This window comes from Argiope bruennichi, chromosome X1 (genome assembly GCF_947563725.1).
Source record: "Argiope bruennichi chromosome X1, qqArgBrue1.1, whole genome shotgun sequence".
NCBI classification, from domain to species: Eukaryota; Metazoa; Arthropoda; class Arachnida; order Araneae; family Araneidae; genus Argiope; species Argiope bruennichi.
This window is the reverse complement of record NC_079162.1, coordinates 33,858,774-33,875,194: the sequence shown is the minus strand read 5'-3', so window position 1 is coordinate 33,875,194 and position 16,421 is coordinate 33,858,774. Positions and strand designations below refer to the sequence as shown.

The following is a 16,421-nucleotide window of genomic DNA, read 5'->3' as shown; positions in this document are numbered from 1 at the left end:
GACATTTCATAATGTCAGCTGACCATTTGTACCATTAAAGATACTTCTCATTAAGTTATCAAGCTCAAGAAAATTTCTGATATTAAGGAAATGACATGAAATCATCAATATCCAACAAATGAGGAGCCTTTGCGTTTCTATTTCTTGTTTTGATGCCGCTCTTTGTTCCCTTCATATCACTGCAAGAGTCCATTAAAACAGAATAAGATTTTCCCAAGAAATTTTGTTACTTTTTAAAAAAACTTTGACATTTTTAAAACATTGTTTTTCGAATGTACTGTTATGAATTTCTAGAAATTGCACATTCCATCGCAATTCTATTTACAGAAGATGAAAAATTGCCAAAACTCTCATATTATATTTATTTATTCATCTAAATTCAATGGAAAATTTTAGTTTGTAAATTTTCCCAAATGTCTTACAAAAAATTTTTTGCAGCACCAAATTTAATTCTGTAGGATGCACAATTTTTACTTAATGATAAAGGATTTAAAGCTATTTTTTTATGTTCAGCTACAACCTTGCGAATATTAACTAGAATGGGAACCATTGAATTATGGTTTATAATAACATCCAAATTAGGAATTCATATTTTACATTTGAAATTCATCATAAATGACATAAACTGGAACGGGAATAAGATTTGTTGGTGCAGCTGCTGAACATGATGATCAGCTTACGAAAAGATTGCAAGGTAATGAATAGTTTGCATTTTTTTTAAATACTTTAGACATGCTCCTAACTTAATAGACAACATTGTGCAAATGTCTAATAAGCGCCTTTATGCAGTGGCGATATAAAATGAGAATGATTTATGATTAACACTTGTAATGAACTTTTAATGATATAAAAATAATATTAAAAAAAATACGTTTTTCCTTTTACTTTTTTAAATATGTAAACATTTTGTGCTTTGTTAAAAAACAACGCTCACATTTACTGAATAATTATATACGCAATTCCATTATGAAAAAATAACATTAGAAGTGAAGTGAAATAATACACTAAACACATTTAATGCCAAATATATTGTTTAGCACCTTACAATTACAAATAAATTCATTTATGTATGTAATATTTTAGATATTTGAAAAATATGTGCATAAAGATATGTAGATAAGTAAATAATAATTTAATTATTTAATGGCAAATTACATTAACACATTAAATCTATTTTCACAAAAGTTAACATATATATAATAAACAAACTGAATCAGTTTTTAGGCAAATTAATTTCAATATTTGGAAGAAGTTAACTCACAGATATTGCACTTTTCGGGCTTTATATTTAGCAAATTGATTAATAAGTAAGTCTAATTTTTGTAAAATTACACTTTCAATAGAAATAATTGCAATATTCACCAACCTCACTAGACCCATAGTAGATCTGAGGAAATTTATTATTTTCAGTTTTGAGAATGATCCCTCTGCTGTAACTACTGAGACTAAAATAGTTAATTAAATGTATAAAACAATATAACTGCAAGGAAAGTAATAAAGTAAATTGTTGACAACAATATAACAAGTTTTAATTGACGATGCTACATTTTCTCAAAATTTTTGAAAGAACTGTAATTTATACTTTAAGTTCAATACTGTTTAAATCGCTTCGATTTTTATCAGTTAATGCTACTTCCAATATTTTGGCATAAATTGGGCTGATATTGTTCAGGATATTTATTGAAGTCAAAATTATTCCATAAAAATTCAAAAAACTTTATTTTGAATCAAAAGATAGGAAATCATACCTTTAATTTAAAAACGATATAGCAACATCTAACATTCCAGAAAAAAATGCTTTCAAGTTCATTTCTTCCTTCTATATAAACTGGTCGTCGCTTCCGTACGAAAATTATTGCTTGATTTTTCAAGGTCTTAGTGATTCCTAGCTTATAAAACTTGTATCAACATCTAAAGAAGATTACAGTTCTTGACCATGAGCACACCATTGAAAGTTTTATCAGATATTATTCTTTCAGAAAACAGTTTAATTTATTTAACCTTTCAGAAGCTTGAGAAATATTAAAATATTTTGCTTGAAGAGTAACAATAACTTATCAACATTGACTCTGTTTAGAATTTGTATCATAAAGCTACCATGCAAACAAGATTAAATTTTAAAATATGTTTTTCCCATGAGATATGGCACGATTTTTTATAGTGATAACATTGTTTTTTTTTTTTTCCCTTCTTCTTCTTCTTATTTCAAAGAGGACAACAAAAACATCGCCAAATTGAAATTTCAGTACTAAGAAGGTGCAATGTTTTTGAGCTTGATTTCTTATAATACACACAGACATAATATGGTCAAATCTTGGGATCATTTTTATACACTGTAAAAAAGTATAAATATTTCTTTCAATTAATTTGTTACTGGAATCGCGAAAGGCTAAGTTTTATTCAGCTAAAAATTGAAGAGCATGAATAATTCTTCAATAAGGTAGCGACAATGCTTAGTTTCTCTTAATAAATTTTGAAATTCCCAATCAACAGTTTTATCTTTTCGTAATCGTTGTAAAAAATCGAACTAGAGACAACATTCTGGCAATGCGTTTTGCTTATCATGAAGTACTCACTTAAGTGGCTCAGTCATTAAATGCAGATTTACTGAATTTTACGTTAGTAAAATCGTAGCATAAAACGTAAAAGGCTTAGATTAATTTTCATTTTGTAGAATAAAAATAACAAACACTCAATCACCAAAAACAAACCTCAGAAAAAAGATAACTATTGCATAAATTATTACCATAGCAAAAGCCAATAGCTAATATAAAATAAGGAATAAGCAATTTGTCGACCGTATCTACCTTCATATAGGCATCTGCATTATGTGTTTTCATCCTAGGGAGCACTGAAACAAGACAAGAATTTTCCTGTTTAGATAGGCTTGGATAACTTGTTTTAATGAGTATTAGAATTCCACTATCATCACACATATAAAGAGAAGTTAAATTTGATCTCTTAAAAATGGTTTTTTTTTTTTTTTTTCAATTTGGAATTTTTTAAAAAAGAGCAGATTTCGGTATACTGCACGACTGTGCACATACTGATGGCTCGAGCCTGGACATCTCCACATACTTCTGTATTTTTTATGGGCAAATATTGCATCAAATCTTATTTTACAACAATCAGTAAAGGCATTACAAAGAATACACGGCACTTTAGCACTGACATCAACTTTTTTTATACTTCCTCCAATAGAGACAACAGTTTCTTTCATTCTCTTCAAGTTTTAAGTTAAATTCCCTTCTAGCCAGTTGCACAGGTATTCCTTCTTTTCTCTCATTCATTTTTATCAAAGTCTCATAATTGTGGACTATGATAATCGATAGTCCCCATCTTGATGACAAACAAATGTAAGACGATTAAAACGAATAAAAAAAATGTTAAAAAAAATCACGAAAACAAAATGGCTTCTTTCATGGAGGGCTACTAAAAACTTTTTGATAAAAACTGTGAGCATTTTTTTCATTCCAAATATTTCCGGTTTGGATGAAACGAAAAGCGAGAACGATAAGAATGCAGACTTTAGGCATTCCTCTCAATGCTGAAATTGGGAGGAATTAAAACGTGACCACACCACCTTCCCCGCTGCATCACTCGTACTCGGCTTTAGCAAATTACGCAATCTCCTGTGAATTCGAAATTCTTTCGCCTTATAGTCATAAATAAAATCTGCCCACAGCAAGCAGTTTTTATTTGAGTGCTATTCATGGCTTGATATGCGTCCAATGCATTCAACATTTTAATGCAAATTTAACGTTGATTCCAAAAATGATAAAATTCTATTCTTAATATGCAGATATCCGCGTATCCGCGGAAATGTATCATGCCAGAAACTGCAGTAAATTAGGCACAATTAAATTATCATCACAACTTTATTATGTTAGTCCCATTAAATATACAAAACTAGAGCATTATTTAACTGTATATAATTAAAAGCACTCAGCTAACTTTAAGTAAAGTGAAACAGAGACAAATATATGGTGTTCAGTTGATTCGATGAGAACTTTGCACTGATTCAACAGAATGAAATGAATTTAAAATTCCGATATGACCACATTGCAGATGCATCAATTACTAATGTAAAATAATGCTAAACTTTATTGCAATGACAACTGCTCTTTTATGAAAATAAGATTTTCCACTATCTTTTGGAACGTTTCTGAAGAAACTGAATGTGATTTTTGTAAAATAAAACTGGTAAGCTTTGTAATGTAGTTGGGGTCTAGCTTGAAATTGATATTCCAATTCATCTAATAATCGTTTATGGGATTTACTTCATAATAGAAATTGATGCATTTGCAATGTAACAAAACATAAAGATGTCCAGATGTATTTATTTTTATAGAATATTTCAAATCAATGTTTGTCAAAATAATGGGAATCGCACATTAAATTTATTGTTAATTTAATTAGTAATTAATTTTATGCGCAGCTATTTAGCATATATCTCATAATATTATAAGCAATTATTTATTTGCAATATTCATAATGCAGAGTTCTATTGAATTATATGAATAAAAAAATTTGTAATATCTATACAAAGCTTCACATTCAATTATCAATTTTCGGAAAAAACCTCATCATTTAGCTTCTCTTTAAAAGAACAACTGAAATTCAGCTCATTGCAATGCCAATACGTTTCTGAATATTAATGGTATCCAACTGAATTTTTGTATAAGTTGTTCTCTAAATTAGATTTAAAAATTATGAAACTATATTTTAGATAAGCACAATTGAAATTTGTTTACCACAAGTGCTCTTATTTACTAGGATATTCACTGTACTGACTAGGTTATGACTTTACTAGGATATTCACTGTACTGGCTAGGTTATGACTTTACTAGGATATTCACTGTACTGTATTTTAATATAATGTATTGAAGGAGCATTATCAGATATTCTGTAAGAGTTGGTTGAAAACTACCCATAGTTATAAGCAAAACACATATAGGAAAATTTGTGTTCCTTTAATAAATCCTTTATATCTTTCTAAATATATGTGCTACTAGTATATTTTTTACATAGTCGAAATTTAAAAGTAGTTCTCACAGCCTTTCTAGAAAAATAAAAATGTCTAAATGTCAGGAAAATTTTAAATGCCTAAATCTGACAGGGTCTTGAAAATTTTGATCAGTTTGTTTCAGAATAACAATTAGCTATTGGGTCAAAAATCAAGTTAACACTTTAATTTCTAAACCATTAGCGATAAGCATATACTGCCAGTTGGAAAATTACTTCAAATGAAGTAAAGAATAATATTTTATGTTGCTTGTACTGCTGAAAAAAATTACAAAATGTAAATTTTTATGCAGTTTTATAAACCAATTAATATATCTTGACACTTAAGTATTTACAATAAAAATAATTGTATTGTTTCATGACTATAACTGAACTGAATGTAATAACTTCTTAAAGTTAGAGCAAGCAGGTGTATACTAATTTATTTCTAGAATAATTATCGACTTCTCAAAAGATAAAATATTAGGCTAAAATCAAAAACGCCTTGCAATCCTTTTATAGGTTTAAGTATTCAAAAAAGAATAAAACTAATATTCAGCTTGTATGCAAAAAAATTGTAGAAAAAACAATACAACTTGTGTAGTAAGCAACATGATAAATAGAAATACATCAATTAAATACAAAATGAAATATCATTTGAAATATAATATACTATTTTATAAAATTTAAATAAAAGTTCTAAATCAAAAAACAGCTTTAAATGACTTTCTTTGGCTGAAATACAGAAACTCACTCAGGAAACAAACTCCTCTCGCACTTCATACACACTGTTGCTGGTGTCACAATATTTCCTTTTCCTGCAGATTGATTTTATTGATTTTAATTTTTTAATAATCCTAAAAAGTAATCCAATGGACTTAAACTTTGATGACAATAAGAGTCACTCACAAATACCTTCAAAATCAATGATGTTATTTTTTAAATGTTTTGCTTAGGAAAGCACGTGGATGAAAAGATTTGTACATTAGGGCATCATTTTGTTTAAACCACATCATTTTTGTAATTAATCTTTTGTGGAACCATTCCCATTAAATACAATATAAAGTTTAAAATTTATAAATATTTATTTTTAATTCTTAGAAATTACAGGGTTTTTTTCACTAAAAAATACCAGCAAAATATTTTAATTAACTTAAAATTAAGTAGTAAGTATATTTATTAATGGATATGTTCGATATTTTAACTTTTAAAATTTGTGTGGAAAATTTGTGACTGTTGTGGAAGTGGTAAGTGTACTTAACACTTCTAATTAGGAATAACTGATCTCTTGTAAGCATATTTATCAACCCTAATTTCATAAAGTAATTAGCTAACTAATAAATTTTTGATGTTTTCTCATTTTAGATTATTTTAATATAGTATCCTCTAACCCCCATTTTTTTTTTCACGTGCCAGAATTATGTCCTATAAATATCTTATAAAAAAGCCTAAAAATAAGACATAAAATCAAAAAAATAAGTAAATATTAAATAAATAATTAAATACTTCTTCATATCAAATAACTGAAAGAAATCAAAACTTAAAAGAGTGTTAATGTATAACTTCAATTTGCATTTGATCTTTTAAGAACCTTCTTGAGGGCACAAAAAGTAGAAGTTAAAAACGTCTACAACATGGATATTCATAATTTCATGTTCATTTCTAATCATAGATATATGAAATATTTTCCAAATATTAGCATCAAAAATATTTTATCGAATATGACAAATAGAATCAAATGTTCATAATTTTTCAGCATTACATTTATTGATTAAAATAATATAAAATGTCATTTAAAACATTTTTTCACTTAGAACTATAAGCCTATTTTTAATGGCTTAGAAATTATTATTAGGATCACAATTAGAATAGAATCCTGAACATAAAATACATTTTCATTTACTCCTATGAATTGAAGTTTGAATATTTCAATTAAACAATAATTAAACTGATGTGTTGAAATTAAATTCACACATTTATTAAAAAATTTTGTCTTTACAGAAATACAAAAATGTAATCCATAGAATCATTAATTATTCTAAATTCACAAATAATTTAACACTTCAGGCATGAACTCCCTTGTGAGTTATATTCCACTTCATAATTAAAACAAGCATTTACATGATGGTAAGAATGTTAGCGATAGCAAAATTAATCAACTTTTACATCAGATTTACATTAGTGCTCTGAAATAATAACAAGAATAGACTTATTGGCCTAAACATATTACTCAAAATAGTTTGAAAAATACAAAAGATTTATAACTTACTTATCTTCTGATTTGTACTCATCTGAGCTTGATATTTTAGGATGCAAATCTGGTTTGAAGTAATCACTTTTTAACATGAAAGGATTTCCTTTTTCAACTTTCTGAGGAGTAATTGTTAAGTTATCTTTTGAACGATAAGATATTGACACCTTTAAGGTACCAACAGGAGTTAGCACCTGTCCAATTTTACTGTTCAAATAATATTCACCAAGTTCATGCACCTAATAAAAAAAAAACTACGTATTAGGAATGAGAGAAAAAACCAATGCATAAATATTACCAAGTTTTATTGGGAAGAGGAGAGGGATAATTTCTTTCAATAAAATATTCTAGTAAAAGTGTTCACAGCACAATAGTTTCAACATTTTTAATTAGTTGCATAATTAATTCTATGCTTTTTTACTTCTTAAATTTTAACAACCCCTTTTTATGCACTATGCAATAAGAGAAGGGGGGGGGGCATACTAGATAATCTTTTATTCTGAATGTTTAATCATAGATTTAATTCCAAAATTCACAAGATGTTAATACGAATTTCCGAATACCATTTTAATTTTATGTGAAGATCAAATTATAAGGAGGAGCAATCTGTAGATGGTCACTGCAGAGCTTCCAACTTTTTTCTGCACATAAATTTAATAACTATTTAATCTTATATAATATTAAAGTCCATCAATTATCCAATGTAATTTTTCTTTAAACATTTTTCATCTTTAAAGGAAATGGATAAAAAAAAAGGTGCTTTTATACTTATTCACTATTTAAAAAGTATACTTATAATTTCTAGAAGAAAAATAAAGTGTCTTAAGAACTGCATTTTCCCTCATTTCTAATTTTCTAATGCTGCACAAGTGAAGCAACAAAATGAAATTCAAGAGACGTCGAAACTAGCATTTTTAAACATCTCTCTACGGCGATGTTTAAAATGTTTCCATCAGCATGCATAAAAAGTTTGAAAATAATTAAGAAAATTAAGATTAACACAGTTAAAAAAAAAAGTTACCAAGAAACTTTTTAATGGTTTTAGGGTACCTTGAGGGTACTGATTTCAAAATTAGTGTTAAATTTGCCAAATATGCTCTAGTTTTTGACAGAATGCATATTCGCAAACTATTTGGCTGATAGATGTATATGGGTCTTAATAAGATTATTGACTAAGTATAAATTATCTTAAACTTATTTAAAAAGGTAAAACAATATAAATAGTGCAAACATGTATCACTGCCTAGGGAAGGAAGAGTTGAAGAATATTCACAATTACTTCACATGAGCACTACTGATTAGAAATTTAACTTAGTTTAGATGAAATGCAATTAAATATGACTACTTTATTTAATATGGCATACACATTTATTTCCATGTCAGGGCAAAATAAACAGATGATTTATTGATTAAAATAGGAAGCACAATTAAATAGAAATTTAATTAATACTGTTTAAAACAATCACAGAAAAAAGAGAAAAGATACAGAAGATGAAGAAAAGTACAATTAAGTGTAAAGATCTTTACAGAGAAACTGGAATGTCATATGTAATAAAACTTATTCCTTTTAATAATATACACAATTCAATTTTGAAGGAATTAGACAAATTAAGAGTTAGAAAGATCAATAGCATTTAAAAATGCATAAATATTAATACAAGATGTAGACATTTAACATAAATATACAAATAAAAATTTTCCATAAAATAACATCTTTTCATAGAGCAGGCTATTAAGCAGAATCAATTTTAAGATTATCTTTTATTAATTTATGGATTAGGAAGTACTTCACTGTTATCAGTTTTTAAGTAGAATTGCTTTAGTTAAAAATAAAGAATTGAGGACTTCAATTATATCAATTTTTATAAGTATATGGGGGAAATGTGAATATCTTCTAATTAAATATCTCGATATCGTGTTGGGCAATCAGAAGATTTCAACTTAAGATTCAAGATAGTCAGTTTTAGGCGATCAGCTTATTTTGAGTGAAGATTGCAATTTCGGAAAAGGCTATTGGGATCAAATTATCTTGGAAGGGGTCCTTCTTTCACAGCCCATTCCCTTGCTCTTTCAAGCAATAGAAGGTAGGAAGGGATTCTCAAAAAATGTCGATTACGCATTTTTAAAGTTTCTGTTTATAAGTCGATAATAGAAAAAAGATTTATAAAAAAATATTCTTTAAAAAATCTTCCCCATGACAAATGGCAAACACAGATATTGGCTTTCCCCCACTTGTAAAACCTGAATTTTCATATAGCATAAATCAATAAAAACATTTTGAAACTATTGATCATTTTTTTATTTCAAACTTCAGATATTCTTCCCAATTTGCAAGGTATTGTAACAATATAAAAGACAACAATTATACCATTTCCAATAGAATTTATTCAAATGCAATCGAAGAACTACATAATTTAAATGTCAGCTATATTAGTTTTTATTAGACTAAACAAAATTTTCATTATTAAAAACATTTTTAGATTAAAAATTGAAGGAAAGCCTTATTTTTTAAATGCATTTTGATAACTGATAATTTCCAGAATTTCTCAATATTAATTGTGTATTAAAATTTTCAGAAACCATAACACAGGCATTCTTTTTTTTAAAAGTAAGATATATTTTTATTATTGTAGAAATATGCTAGAAAACTTCAAATAATATTCTATGGTAAGAAAATCATTCTAAAAAAAAATCAATAAATTAACACTCTTCATGCTAAAAAAAAAAAAAAAAAAAAAAAGGGGAAAAATAAATTTAAATTCTCAGAATGAAAGTGAAACTTAGATGAAAAGCTGAAGACAATCAGAAGACAGATTCATTACTTCAATTAGAAGAGTGTAAAGGAAGAATTCAAATCATGTCATGTAGTTCTGAAAATTCTTGCTGTTAAAGAGAAGGTCTCTTGAAAAGTGCTTCAATGTTAAAAAGTTAATTTTATACGAAAATACATTTTCTTGACATTGTGGAAAGTGGTTAAGACCCTCACACTTTATTTCTCAAAAATTAAATTTTTAAAGCAATAATAAATTGAATCAAACAAAAATATATATCTTTTTAAAATTTCAGAATCTATTAAAATAGTTACTTTTTATTCTCAATAAATATTTTGAATTCACCAAAAGCCTGAAATACTAATGTGCAAGCATGGCGAGAAATATGCAAATATGAAATATATAAAAGAATACAATTTGTATATGTTTCTTACAATTTAGAATGTAAAATCATATTTAAATAATTAAAAAATAATTAATAAATAGTAAGTTAAAAATGTTAAATAGTAATAATTATTAGAATGCATAATTAAATATAAGGGCATATATAATTGTATACATTTATAAATAAATCACAATTAACAAAAATTAATTTTTGTATAAACAAATTAAAAGCAACTAGAAAAACATACAAAATTAATCAGCTTAATCTAATAATGCTAATATTTTGAAATTCTTACCTGTGGTTCACCAGGATATATTCGAAATAATATCACATATGTATCAGCACTCTGACAAGTAGATAATTTAAATGCAGGAGTAATTCTTGTGACTGAAATAATTGATTTTAAAAGAAGAGTCATTCGACAGTAAACACTTGCTAAACTTGTATAAGCTACATAGGGAGTATCAGAAATGAAGTCTGCTGTACTCAGGCTCAGACTCCATGTCTCTAAAACTAAGGTGTCACCATCAGCTGTCTTCAACAGGATTTCTGTACAAATGCAAAAATCTTTCAAAAGCTGTACTTTACTTACAGCTTCTTTTGCTTTAGCTTGAATTTCGGCATTATCTTCTATGGCTAAGTTAAACTAAGGGGGAGAAAAATTGATTTAACTGATGATTCATGAACAGTTTCTAGAAGAAATATAACATTTTGTTCATTTAAAATAGAAGGCTAATGTACATAATGAATTTTGAAATTATCTCACAGTTTGAATTGATTTAATTCATTCTGGTTAATATAAGTAAGATCACAGAAGTACAATTTATTAAATTTAAAAAAAGGATTACAATTATTACAAACCAGGAAAGAAATTCTAAATTCTATTATTAATAAAACAGGGATACTTCCAATACTGTGGATGGCTGCCAAGTGGTAATTGTCAAACAGTAAACAAAGTTAACGATAACTCACTGAATAAAATATGACTAAATTAAAATGATATTTATATGAAGTATTACAAAAAATGAAGCAGCTGCTCAAAATTATTTTCATGAAATCCTGACAATGTACGTCTTGATTATTTTAAAAGTCAATCTACTATTTTCCAACTCTCTGAACTAATGTTCAATAGTGCATTTAATTCTTTTATAAAAGAATTTTATAAAAGATAGAATTACCATCATTGAAATAAGAACAATACTTTAAAGAAACTAAAATTGATTAACATTTCAATATAGTGGCATAACTTCGGTAGGACAAGAAGGGCACGTGTCCTGGGAACCATTACCAAGACCACAAAACGGAGGAATCGGTACAATGCATTTAAGAGGAAAAGAATATAACTTCTAAATTTTTATAACTTCTAAAATGATACATTTTTTTAACCATGCTTTCCATAAGAAACTGTCAAATCTTATTTTAATAGTATTTGTAGTTATAAATTTGTAATTTGGAAATGCGAATCACTAGATTAAGAATGTAATTTTTGATCACCAAAAAAATGCAATTTTAAAAATCATTGGAATCATACATCCCTTCAATAACTATTTTTTTTTTTTTTTTTCATAATTAGATATTTTCTACCAAAAATTTTATGCTTTTAGATTTTTTACAGCTTATGAATTTTACTTTTTCTCGGTGCTTATCTTCGAGAACATACAATCCTTCGTATTTCGAAATCAGATATTTTGTATGATATGCATTTTTTATGTGAATAAAGAATTTAAATGGTAGCTATGACTTTATTTTATTTTCTAGATATACATATCTGTGTATTTCCTAACATGGCTATTTTCTTAGAGTCAGAATGAAAGCATTTATGGCAATTTATTATTCAATTGTAATGTAGATTAAGCATCTATTTTTTTAAAATTAACTATGCAATGGGCAATTATTGTAATTTCATGCTTGCTCCAAATAATAAATAATCAAAATGCATATTTTGAAAAAAAAAAAAAAAACAATTCTGCTAAATTTTTGCAATAGTTCAATGTAAGGAATTAAATCATTAACTCAATCAGCTGCAAATTGTGCAGAGCACTTTCATTTTATTCATGCATCGAAATTTTATTTAACTAGTAACGCATATTTTGTACATCCTCATTTTATATTTTCTCATTTAATTCCTGATAGTCTGAAGCAACTAATGCCACCAGAATGGTAAAAATTATATATAAATTCAGTAACTAAGTTAATCACAGTTGCAAAAGATTTAAAAAATAACACTAATTGGAAGAATGTAAATGCATAAATCCAAAAAAAAAAAAAAAATGTTTTGTGAAAAGGGAGGGGGCAATTATCTGAATTATTTTTTTCAATGGGAAGGGGGAGGGGGCTGGTATGTATCAACTCTGATTACTATTTGATGCAGTTGCATCTCAGGTTCCATTGCTACAAATTAATCCGATATATTTAATGCAAAAATTGCTACTATACATTATCATGCATTCTCGCAATATTGACACATAAATAGAAACAAATGAAAAGGAGTATTTTTAATAACAATGAATTTTAATATTCAGACTTTATTAATTAATCAATATTATGTAAATAAACATTCCTTAATGAATTTTAGACAAATTCTACTGATTGAAATTATGATCAACATTAACCTCTACAGTCCTGACTTTTTTAAAACTGGTTTAAAAATTTGATTTCAAGATCTTTTACCTTTGTTACAACTCAATAGTTTGTGGAAAAAAATATTTGCTGATCAAACAATTTTAAGTCCCATAATTTTAAGGTACACATATATGTACCTCAGGTCTTAAGCAAGTTAAAGCATCCGCGATAAAAAAAAACATTTAGTTTTCCGGGTTACTTACTAGCTATACTTTTCTTACTCTAAGGCCTTATAAATGAAAAAAATACAAAATTTATTATATTAATAATCTATTAAACCTTATTTTGAATGAAATTTCATATTTTTTTTTTATATTACATTAGTAGATACTGCATTTTGAGCACTTGACTCTTCTCCTAGAGTTACATCCTGGATACCTGCATTTTGATACATACTTATTGTCCATGTAATGTTGTAGGTGGCTTAACATATCTAGTCTTATTTCTTTTTAATTGGGAAGGGACAATTTTTCTTGCTCTTTTAGAGGTATTTTCACCAGAGAGTGGTAATGAAATCTCCAATGGTCTTTTAGTTGCATTTCCATCATTTGATGACCCTTCTTTTATTAATTTGTTTTCATTTAAAGATCATTTTTTACTTGTTCTTTGTTTCCTTCTTTGCTGATGATGAGAATTCTCTCATATTTCAACAGGGACCGAATTATATGCATTTGAAATTGCAATACGGTCGTGACATTTTTGGCTTCATTCCCGACAGCTCAGCTTGTTGCTTTGCCACCATTTTACAGTATATCAAGCAATTGACAACTACTAAATCTACAAAATGCATGAATGCTCACGTCGGTCATTTTTTGTAATTACTGCATACCGGTAATATGCATATAATGGTTGATGCCTCCCATATTATATGCTTTTACAATAGCATATTATTTTATATCAGCTTTTTGTTTCAATTATTTTGTCTGTCTTCTGCCTATTCCAACTGACTCATTACCTATACATGTGGATAATAGTCACGGATTTATTATCTTTCTACTTAACAAGGCACATTTGACTATCGTCTGTGATCAATTCATCCTATTTGCCAAGTTTCATTATTTTCGATCCATGAGAAATTCTATTGCTTCATCTAAAATCACTTTTTTCTAAAAGTTCAATAACCTCCTTTTGAGTTAAATCCACTTGACGTGAAAAAAATTATTATTAGCTTAAAAAATTCCGTATATTCTATACATGATGTTGGTTTGAAATATCAATTACTGACTACAAGACAGCTATAAAAATAAATTTCTTACTAAATAATAAATATTTTAAAATTTATATTTTATTACATTACAGAACATAAGAATTGTTTATTATAAAAAAATATATACAATATATTCAAGGACAAAAAAATGACAATTTGAAAACAAGCGATCAAAAGATAAACAGCACAATAGACCGAGGTACACATATGCGTGTGTACCTTAGTTGAATTTGTATTTTCACCGATTCTATTATAGATAACAAGATATAATTTGGTAATGACTTTAACCAGACACTTAGTATTTTATTTAAAAAAATATATACAAGCATTTATTTTAATAATAAATATTAAAAAATGTACTTATATTTGCTGTGTTTTCTGTTGAACACCATTTTTGTGATGTCTCTAATTAATAGCGATGGATATGAAAACAAATATTGAATTGTAGTGCTATTTATTGATGCAAAATGGAAGCTACATTCATAGATGTTAAAATACATGCATTATTTTGTTAAAATTTAACTTTAAAGGATAAGAAAAATGAAAAAAATTGCGTACCTCAGGACTGAAGAGGTTAAATAATTTCATTTCAAATAAATCTGACTTGGTTAACAAATTATGTACTTCACAGTTCACGATTTTCAAAATCTAATAGTGAACACTTAAATAAAAATTAATCTTCAATAATAAATAAAAATTAACCAGTTTATACATATTAAAAGGCAGTGCACTTAATCTGTTACCAGGAATTCATTAAAATAATTTATTACATACAATGTTTACAAAAAAAATTTATTTCTACTTTCTTTTTTAAAACGTAGGTTAGAAAATGAATTGTGGGCTCAAAACTGAATTTCAAAATTCTCATCACCTCTCTGAAATCAATGTATGCACAGTAAGCATTTTTTCATGCAGGAAGCTGGATCATAAACATTCCATCAAGGCTCAGGGTTCACTATCTTTTCTTCTTGATGGGTCTTTTCTTCTCTGTCAATGCCAAATATGGCAAAAAAATAGTAGAAAGCTAGCTTCTGAAGACCAGATTAGCCTCACACCAGACAAACAAATTAATGTTTGCATTTATTATTTATGCACTCAATAGATCTGGAAAAATTTCCTTAAATTTGGATTAAATGCCATTTTTTTTAAATATAAAAGTAATCAGTTTATGAAAAAAAATATTTACCAGAACTTTGTTTTTTAGAAGAATCTTCTAAAAACTCTACTTCCAATGTTTTTTTATATGTAGCATATTATCAACTATTTGTTTGGGCAAAAAAAAGAAGAGTATTTGTTTATCTGATTTTTTTTTGTTGCAGTTGTTGTTTGTGTGTGTGTTCGCAAGATTCAGAAGAAAGTATTTTAAATGCTGTCTGATGTCCTTGTAAAACAAAAGAATTTAAATAATTATAAATTTATCAATCATTCAGTATATTCTCAGTACTGTTTATTACTTCCCAAGATAAACTGCATATTGCAATTTATTATCCTCTGTTAAGATTCTTTCTAGGATCTGTTGATATAAATGGAATGCGAGGAGATTCTAAGGATTTCATTATTTTTTCAAAACAGAAATACAAAATGATTCATTTTTAAGAAAAAGAAAGAAAGGAACTGTCCCAAATCAGAATTTTAATGCAGTTTAACAGAATATTTCCTTAATTTACCAGTATATAATGCCTATACCAATGAATATTTTTTTCATATAAATAAAAGTTGTGAAAGTTAAACTATTTGGTAATAAAATTCTGTTAAATAGTAAGAGTACAGTAATATGTTCAAAGTAGCATAGAATTATATAGTTTAATTCCTGATTCCTAAAGAAAAATGTACAGTTCAAGGAAATAAATGTACACCTAAACATTAACAAATGATCTCTCTTTCATCTCTTTCTTTTTTTTTTTTTTTTTGATATCTTTTAATCACAAACTTTTCATTAATTATTATTAATTTTTTGTATATCAACTATTTAATTTTTTTCATGTTTTCGGTTATCAGTTGTTGTTTTTTTTCACTATTCCTTCTTATTTTCATACTTTCACTCAAATATTTCCATTTTGAAGCCCAAGAAATTGTATGAAAAGAAAGCATTAAAGCCATAAGTAAATCATGCAAGTGGAAGCCCTTCCTCCTTGGCTTATTTTAGTTCACTAATTTATAGTTGTCATATTATTTTTTGTC

At 27.0% G+C, this 16,421-nt stretch overlaps 1 protein-coding gene across 2 annotated transcripts in view; it reads right to left on the bottom strand.

Annotated features, from left to right (window-relative positions):
• The window catches only part of LOC129959055 (autophagy-related protein 13 homolog), a 30,466-nt gene that overhangs the window by 11,348 nt on the left and 2,697 nt on the right, over positions 1–16,421 (bottom strand). For both annotated transcript variants that reach the window (XM_056071850.1, XM_056071849.1), the window contains exons 3-4: positions 10,707–11,057; positions 7,274–7,494 (exon numbers count right to left, since the gene is read on the bottom strand). In XM_056071850.1, coding sequence (XP_055927825.1) covers positions 7,274–7,494; positions 10,707–11,057 — 572 coding nt within the window. The remainder of the gene's footprint in view (positions 1–7,273; positions 7,495–10,706; positions 11,058–16,421) is intronic.